This window comes from Zea mays, chromosome 2, assembly GCF_902167145.1.
Source record: "Zea mays cultivar B73 chromosome 2, Zm-B73-REFERENCE-NAM-5.0, whole genome shotgun sequence".
In the NCBI taxonomy this organism is placed as follows: domain Eukaryota; kingdom Viridiplantae; phylum Streptophyta; class Magnoliopsida; order Poales; family Poaceae; genus Zea; species Zea mays.
The window spans coordinates 19,319,443-19,328,224 of record NC_050097.1 but is presented as its reverse complement, the minus strand read 5'-3'; the positions used below and the strand labels follow the sequence as shown (position 1 = coordinate 19,328,224).

The window sequence follows — 8,782 nt, the reverse complement described above, 5'->3', positions numbered from 1 at the left end:
AAAATGATGATGAACCAACTTATTTCATTCCACAAACCAAACAAGAAAGTGAGAAGTGAGAATATGAGACTACCCCGTTCCTAAAACCAAACACGTTAAATACTTAAATATACACGCTAAATACTTAAATATCCTCCTATGATGTATGATTTAATTTATTAAAATCAAACAGAGATAAATGGTTTTGAAAGGAGAATTGGCTATGTTTTTCTTTTATTTTGAAGTGCTCAAAATTTGAGATATCGGGGGACAAAAGCGTAAAACATCAGAGAAGGTGAGGTGAAGGCGCGAACTGTAGTACTGACTGGCGTTCGTGTTCCGTGTTCGACTCGACGCGCTCGTGCGTGGCATACAGACGAACACCTCACAAGGACAACCAGTCCCCTCACTCAGGAAGCTTCCCGGGGAAAGAATGTGCGGGTGTGCGGCCCTCGTCGCCGGAGCCCGGCCGCCACGGCCCGTCCTCCCCCGCAGGCTCCGTCGCCGTCGAGGGAGCTCCGTCCGAGCAGAGGTCTCACCAGGCGGTGAGTCCCAGCCGAAGAAGGTCACCGTCGCAGGCGCCGGCTGGGCCGGCTTTGCCGCCGCGCACCACCTCATTAAACAGGTTGGCCTCGCGGCTCGCTTGAGAGTGCTGTCGTGTGAATTGTAGCCCGTGTATTCGTCTACCTGTAAGCGCCCGTGACGACTACGTGCAAATTTACGAATTAGTACAACTTGTTTTGACGATCAGGGGTACGATGTCACGCTTCTTGCTGCGGAGAGTGGCCCAACGGAGGAGGTTGGCCTCAGAGGTATTGTCAACCGTCATTATAGGATATTTGTTTATATATTTCAATTCGGTGCTAGTTTTGTTTTAGTAATTCTCTTATCTTGGCGCTGCACATAGGATTCTGGCAACCGTATCGCAACATCTTCGCTTTAGTCGACGAGCTGGGGATCTCGCCTTTCACGGGCTGGAATAAAGCAGCATACTATTCTACGGAGGGCCTTGCTGTAATTTCTTTGCTTTATTTTTGTGCACTTACAACATGTTGCTGCATGGATTGTCTATGAATGATTTTTTTTTATATCGCAAGTGTCATATTGTTTTTGCACCGGGCTATTGTGTCTGGATCTAAAAGATGTTTATTATGCTAACACCCCTCCCTCCTGAACCTTAAATTAAATTGTTCTGATCCCCTGTAGGTCGAATTTCCCATATTTCATAACCAGCCCCGATTACCAGCTCCCTTTGGAGTCTTTGCATATCCAGAAGTATGTTGCCCTTAGATCTTATATGGGTTATCAGTTTATCTGGTTCTAAATTAGTAATAATAGCCTGAATTACCTTTGCAGTTCCCTAATCTTCCTTTGAGTGATAGGCTGACATCAATTCCTGTCATAGCTGCAGGTACGGGTGTTCAGCTGTTAACCTTCTGTTAAAAATCAGCTCACTTGCTAACCACTTATGTGTTGCTTTGGTTCAGTCATTGACTTCGACAACACTGACACTGCTTGGAGGAAATATGATGCAAGTAAGGAAGTTCCATTGTCTATCCAGTTAGTTCAGATTAGTGTACGTGTCACATGTACTACATGTCTTCATAATGGGTTATCTTTATCAAATTATTGTTGGTATCTTCATCTGTAGTGACTGCAAAAGAGCTTTTTAAGATGTATGGTTGCTCTCAAAGGCTCTACAGGGAAATTTTTGAGCTAGTTATTCAGGCTGCCCTGTTTGCTCCTGGTGAGCAATGTAGTGCAGCTGCAACACTGGGGATGCTGTACTATTATGTGTTGTCTCATCAGGTTCTGTGCTCTTCTGCATTATAAAGATCGATTTTCACCAGACGATAATTTCTTAAATGAACCTTTGTCATCTTATTGTCTCTGTAGATTTAGTTTTTATAAATGAATGCCCTATTTTGCAGGAAAATTCTGACTTCTTGCTGTGCCGTGGTGAAGTAGAAGAAAAAATTTTCTCTCCTTGGCTGCAATCATTGGAGCTTAAAGGCTTAAAATTTGTAGAAAATAAAGTTCCAACAAGTTTGACTACAGATGTGGATAGCGGATGCATCTCTTCTATTGTTTGTGGTGATGATGTGTACGAGGCAGATGCATTTGTTTTAGCCATGGGACTCTCTTCTCTACAATCCATCGTCAAAAACAGGTAACACCGTATATGTCACACGTTAATCTTGGGTCAGTTTTGCCTTACCTTAGAACCTTACCTTACTACATTCAGTAATGTTGGAAGCCAAGAATGGTAAGAACATATATCCTATAACACTTAAAGCAGCCATACGTTTCAGTTTTCACAACCTGAATTCTGCATTTAATTTATATGCTTTTCTGACATGTAAAGTCCATTCCTACGGTCTGATCGAGAATTCAGGAATCTTCTTCACCTATCTACAGTCGATGTGATCTCTGTAAAATTATGGTTTGATAAAAAGGTAAGCCAACATTCATTTTGTCTGATTACTGTTCACACAGTGTTGCGTTGTATAATTTTATGAAATCCATTTACAGATCATAATTCCAAAGGTTGCCAATGTGTGTTCTGGTTTTGATGATTCATCTGGCTGGGCATTCTTTGACCTTACCTCAGTATATGATGATTATTGTGAAGAATCAATAACCATTGTGGAGGCTGAATTTGTATGTTCATGTCACCTTTATCAGTTTGAAAATATACAGCATTTTCATCAGGATGTACTTACTCTTTCAACTTATTTCTCAGTATAATGCTAGCCATTTGGTACTCTTAAGTGATGATGATATTGTCTATGAAGCTTCATCACATCTTATCAAATGCATACAAGATTTTGAGGGCGCAATTGTGATAAGATATTCAATCAGAAGATCTCCTAATTCTGTAATCAACTTTCTTCCAGGTGAATTGAAAGAATATTATTATTTCAATATAAATGCTTAAAGGAACTATTCTTGATAGCTTCCTGTCTATAGTAATAAACAAGTTTTTTTTAAATGTTATGTATGATTTGTAATGCTATACTCTAGATCATTTCAGTGCATATTGTCCTAAATTAATGTTGTGCACCTGTGACAAGGATCAAGAATCATAATAATAAAATTATACTTTTTTAGCATATGTACATCTCAGTGCTGGTTTAGAAACGTGCTGTTTCATAAGAATGTCTAATTTGATAAATGGGGAAATGAATTACTTGCAGGCTCGTATAAGTACACACTGAGAGGATCAACTTCCTTTCCAAATTTGTTTATTGCTGGTGATTGGATTGTCAACCGACATGGGTCCTTTTCTAAAGTGAGGCATAACATTTCAAAAAATGATTCAGAGTGATACTAAAAAATTTTATTTATGGGTTTATATTTTTCTTATGCTAGGAAAAAGCATATGTGACTGGACTTGAAGCTGGTAATAGGGTAGTAGACTATTTTGACATTGGGGACTTTGCCAAAATAATTGCAGTTGAAGGAGATGAGCCCCATATAGAGACATTGCGAAGTCTCAATAGAAGAGCCAATGAACTGAAGTCACAAATTCCATTCTCAGAATTCTTTCTCCAATAATTTTGTTGGGATTTTTCTGTGTTTGTTGAGCATTGCCATTGTTGTAGGCATTGTTATTAAGTCGGTAAGGTAAAGCGTGGCGACCTAGCCCTTTGAGTCGACTAGACGCTTAAGGCGCGCAGCGAGGTGTCGCCATACAGATGTCCTAACCTACAGGAGAGCAATAGAAACATACCTTGTTGATGCCAATTTTGGAGCTCCAGTTTCGCTTGTTCCATGTAGCGTGTATCCCCCTTACAGATTGCAACATGAACATGTTGTGAATTATAATTAATGTAAGAAACAATTTATAATGCAATGATTGAATGAATCATCTGTGTAAAATATAGATTGGCTTGAAGGGGATTTAACCATCTTGATAAATGTCTTCTTTATAATCAACAAGAAGAAACAGCACAACACATTCTGGTGGCTTGCATATTTGCTAGAGACACTTGGACCTAGGTCTTGAACAAGGTGGGGTTGCTGCCTTTGGCTCCAGAAATAACAGATGTAGTTCTCCATGATTGGTGGAGGAAGGCTGAGCAGAAAGTACCAAATAGCCAGAGAAAAGGGTTTAATTCCCTATAGGAATGCTTGTGTGTTTGATGGGGTGCCCTCGAGTATCCGCAAGATTGTGCAAGAGATTCATGAGGATGGTAAGTGTTGGAACTGTATTAGGGTTTGGGTACATTTACTCTCTTGCCTCTCTGTAATGGGTCAGACCTAACTCATGGCTATTAATATACAGCCTCACCCTATCCTAGGGTTAGGGTTTTCCCTCCAATATGGTATCAGACTTTTCAGCATCCTCCCTCGCCGCCGCCCTCCACTAGCCCGCCGGCTGCTCACCCTACCAGCCGCCGCCCGCCGGTGCCCTTCCAACCGCGCCTCCCCTGCCCTCTGCTCCCTCCCGCTCCACCTCCTGGATCAGCGCGAGCACGCCTGCCTTTAGCTCCAGCTCCGGGGCCGCCGCGCGGCGGCACTGCCGCGACGCGGGCGCTGTCGTCGGCGAGCCCGAGCTCCGCGGCGGGGAGCAGGTCGTGCAGCATGGCGAGGTCGTGCTGGAGCCCCCCCCGCGCGGCCACCTCGTCCGACTGAAGCAGCAGGCGCGTGCAGCTGCGCGTGGCGCAGTCGGCCACGAGCGCCTTCAACCACTGCGGCCGCTGGAGCGCCGACTCGCCGGCCACTGCGCCCAGGTCGCATCTCCAACTCCGCCCCCCCGGTCTCCCTGCCAGCGCGGCCCTCTGCAGAGCCCGCCGCATCTCCGTCGAGAAGGCTCCCCGCCCCAGGTGGCCCTGCACGCGCCCCGCCCCGTCCTGCCACAGGTCCCTGCCCCGGCCGTCGGATCTTTGTCGTCCATCGCCGGCCGCCGTCTGGCCCCTCTCCTGCTGTGCTGGGCCCCGGCGCCGTGCCGCAAGTGGGCCGGCCTCGCCGGAGCAGCCTGCTCCCCCTGCGCGCCATCCTACCGTGCCGCAGTGGGTCGGCCTGGCCGGAGCAGCAGTCGTGGCCGTGCAGCCCCGCTCACCCCTTGTGCGCCCTGCTTCTGTGACACAGTGGACATCCTCGCCCTCGGCTTCGCTGCGCCGGTTGAGCTCCGTCCCGGTTCCATGGCGTCACCCCGCCACACATGAGCTTTGCCTCGCCCGCTGCTCCCGTGGCTCCTGACTACCACGGCCGTGCTTTTGCCCTGGTCGTCGGCGCCACTTCCTCCCTGTCTCCGCCCGTTTTCGTCGGGATGGTTGTGCGCGTCCTTCTCAACGATGGTCAGCTTGTCCGGGGCACCTTCGTGAACTTCGGTCTCACCATACGCCACCTTCCCACACATGCTGTGCTCGCTCGCTGTGACAGCTCCGACCCCCTCTATTCTCTTCACTTGCCCTCCACTCCCCCCACCCGAGTAGCCTCATCTCCTGCACTTACTACTACCACCACATCACATGCTCTTTCTACTACCACCTCCTCCGCCGCCATTTGGCACCGTCGCCTCGGGCACCCTGGACCTTACATCATGTCCCAACTTTCAAGCCACTCAGACATATCCTATACTCGGGGCTCTTCTGAGCGCCTCTGTCATGCTTGTCAGCTCGGCCGTCACTCTCGTCTTCCTTTTCACTTCCACGTCCAGGGCTGTTCAGGCCTTTGATCTTGTCCACTTGATCTCTAGACGTCTCCTGTCCTTAGCCTCTCCGGCTACAAATACTACCTGGTCATTCTGGACGACTACTCCCATTTTCTTTGGACTTCCCCCTTCGGCTGAAGTCCGACACATTTACCACTCACTCACTCACTTCTTCGCCTGGGTATCCACCCAATTCCAGCACCCGGTCCGTGCTTTGCAGTGCGACAACGACCGCGAGTTCGACAACCACGCCTCTCGGTCATTCTTCCTCACCAGTGGCGTTCAGCTACGTCTCTCGTGCCCCTACACCTCCGCTCAGAATGGCTAGGCAGAGCGCATGATTCACACCACCACCAACATGATCCGCTGCTTTCTCTTCCAGGCGTCTCTCCCTGCCAGCTACTGGGTAGAGGCCCTGCACATCGCCACCCACCTCCTCAACTGTCTTCCCTCCAAGGCGGTGAGCCACCCTACTCCCTACTTTGCCCTATATGGCACAGCCCCTACCTACGACCACCTTCGCGTGTTCGGTTGTGCCTGCTACCCTAACACTTCCGCTACTGCCCCTCATAAGCTTTCTCCTCGCTCCACCTGCTGCCTATTCCTTGGCTACTCCTCTGACCACAAGGGGTATCGGTGTCTGGACCTCGCCTCCCATCGCATCATCATCTCTCGTCACGTCGTCTTCGATGAGGATGTGTTTCCCCTTGATGGCCCCTCACCACCCACTGACCTCGACTCCCTCCTCGAGTCCGATCCGGTCTCCCCCTCCTCCCAGGCGCCCCGCCTTGCGCCGTTACCCACACCCCGTCCGGCCTCGACGCCGCGACTCGCGCCTATTCCCGCGCCCCACACGGCCCCGTCGACCACGCCTGCGCCACGCGCGGCCCTGTCGACCACGCCTGCGCCACGCGCGGCCCCGCTGACCCCCCCCGTTGATCAGGCCTGCGCCAGGCGCAGCCCCGTCGACGCCCACGGCTCGCTTCGCCGACCCCACGCTCGTTTATCACCGCCGCTGCCACGTCACTACCTCGGCTCCTGCTGACCCGGGCCCGTCGACGAGCCCGGTGCGGTTCGCCGACCCCGCCGTCGTCTATCATCGCCGCGAGTCGGCCACGCCCGCGGCCCTCGACGTCCTGGTAGACCACCCTGAGCCACCGGTGTACCACCCGGTCGCCATCCACCGTGACCCCGGGCACGTCCACCCGATGGTGACCCAGCGCCGCCGGTGTTCTTCGACCTGTCGACCGGCTGATCTTGGCAGCTGATACGACTACCACTCCACATGATGCCTCCCCGGTCCCCTCCTTCGTTCGCACTGCCCTCGCCGACCCACACTAGCGACGCGCTATGGAGGAGGAGTACGCTGCCCTCCTGGCCAACCACACCTGGGACCTAGTGTCGTGTCCACCAGGCACCAACGTGGTCACTGGCAAGTGGCTATTTCGCCACAAGCTTACCTCGGACGGCTCCCTCGACCTCCCTCGACCGCTACAAGGCTCGTTGGGTCCTTCGGGGCTTCACCCAATGCCTCGAAGTGGACTATGACGAGACCTTCAGCCCTGTCGTCAAGTTCGCCACTGTTCGCACCGTCCTCTCCCTCGCCCTCTCTTGGGACTAGGCGATCCATCAGCTCGACGTCAATAATGCCTTCCTCCATGGTACTCTGACGGAGACTGTCTACTGCAGCCAACCCACCTGAACCGCTCCCTCTACGGCCTCAAGCAGGCACCGCGGGCCTGGTACAGTCACTTCGCTTCCTACTTGGCCTCCATCGGCTTCATCGAGGCCAAGTCAGACACGTCCCTCTTCATCTACCGTCGCGGCGATGGCACCGTCTTCCTTCTGCTCTACGTCGATGATATTATGCTCACGACATCCACCGCCGACCTCCTACAGCGCACGATCGTCGCCCTGCAGCGAGAGTTCGCGATGAAGGACCTGGGGCCCCTCCATCACTTCCTCGGCATCATCGCCGAGCGCCGACCCCATGGTCTCTTCCTTCATCAGCGCCAGTACGCCATAGACATATTGGAGCGGGCTAGCATGTCTGACTGCAAGCCCTGCTCCACGCCTGTCGACACTCAGGCGAAGCTCTCAGAGGACGACGGGCCCCCTGTCGCCGATGCGACGTCCTACTGGAGCCTGACCGGCGCGCTCCAGTACCTCACCTTCTCCAGGCCTAACATCGCCTACGCCGTCCAGCAGGTGTGCCTACATATGCACACCTCGTGGGAGCTTCATCTCACCACTCTCAAGCGGATCCTACGCTACCTCCGCGGCTCCCTCGACTACGACCTTCTTCTCTGACCATCCCCGACGTCGGAACTCATGGTCTACACCGACGCCGACTGGGCTGGCTGTCCAGACACGCGTCGATCCACCTCCGGTTACGCCGTGTTCCTGGGCACCAACCTTGTCTCATGGGCTGCCAAGCGGCAGCCCGTCATCTCTTGCTCTAGTGCTGAGGCCGAGTACCGCGTCGTGGCCAACGGCGTGGTAGACGCCTCCTAGCTATGACAGCTCCTCCACGAGCTCCACAGTCCCCTCCAGCGCGCCACCCTCGTCTACTGTGACAACGTCAGCGCAGTCTAGCTCTCCACCAATCCCATGCAGCATCAGCGCACGAAGCACGTGGAGATCGACCTGCACTTCGTCCACGAGCGTGTCGCCGCCGGTGACGTTCGGGTTCTCAGCGTCCCCATTACGCTGCAGTTCCCCGATATCTTCACCAAGGGGTTACCGTCGAGTGTATTTTGACTTTCGCTCTAGTCTCAACATCTATACAGGATAGAGTTGTGACTGCGGGGGGGGGGGGGTGTTGGAACTGTATTAGGGTTTGGGTACATTTACTCCCTTGCCCCTCTGTAATGGGATAGGCCCAACTCATGGCTATTAATATACAGCCCCACCCTATCCTAGGGTTAGGGTTTTCCCTCCAATATTAAGCTTTGGGGAATAGCAGGAGCAAATGATATTAGACAGTTGTGGCCTTAATTTAGAAGGTGTAGGGTTAGTGTGGGGTTGCTGCCCCTCCTCTTTTCCTCTTCTTTTTAGTTTTTAGTTTCTTTTTTTCTTTTTTCTGTCCCCTCCCCTCTTTTACTGCTTTCTAGGGCAGTTTGTATTTTGGTCTACCTTAGACCA

General features: G+C 51.6%; 1 protein-coding gene across 5 annotated transcripts; it reads left to right on the top strand.

The window, feature by feature from the left end:
• Positions 1–267: 267 nt before the first annotated feature.
• LOC100275695 (uncharacterized) lies at positions 268–3,865 on the top strand. Of its 5 annotated transcripts, none has more exons than XM_035964671.1 (13): positions 268–604; positions 731–791; positions 887–993; positions 1,186–1,254; positions 1,336–1,390; positions 1,467–1,514; positions 1,631–1,788; positions 1,911–2,149; positions 2,375–2,435; positions 2,512–2,640; positions 2,723–2,876; positions 3,177–3,271; positions 3,352–3,865. In XM_035964671.1, exons 1-13 carry the CDS (start codon positions 413–415, stop codon positions 3,535–3,537), a joined length of 1,554 nt encoding a protein of 517 aa, XP_035820564.1. In that variant the 5' UTR covers positions 268–412; the 3' UTR covers positions 3,538–3,865. The 5 variants fall into 5 exon arrangements, with proteins under 5 accessions (XP_035820564.1, XP_035820565.1, XP_035820566.1 ...); NM_001149721.2 differs by having other exon boundaries at positions 333–604; positions 2,345–2,435; positions 3,352–3,803; XM_035964672.1 differs by lacking the exon at positions 1,186–1,254 and having other exon boundaries at positions 319–604; positions 2,345–2,435.
• Positions 3,866–8,782: the final 4,917 nt, after the last annotated feature.

Coding starts and splice junctions, on each gene's coding strand:
- LOC100275695 (NM_001149721.2), top strand. CDS start 413: ATGTGCGGGTGTGCGGCCCTCGTCGCCGGAGCCCGGCCGCCACGGCCC. Junction 994..1,185: donor ATTCTACGGAGGGCCTTGCT/GTAATTTCTTTG, acceptor GATCCCCTGTAG/GTCGAATTTCCCATATTTCA. Junction 2,641..2,722: donor CCATTGTGGAGGCTGAATTT/GTATGTTCATGT, acceptor CTTATTTCTCAG/TATAATGCTAGCCATTTGGT.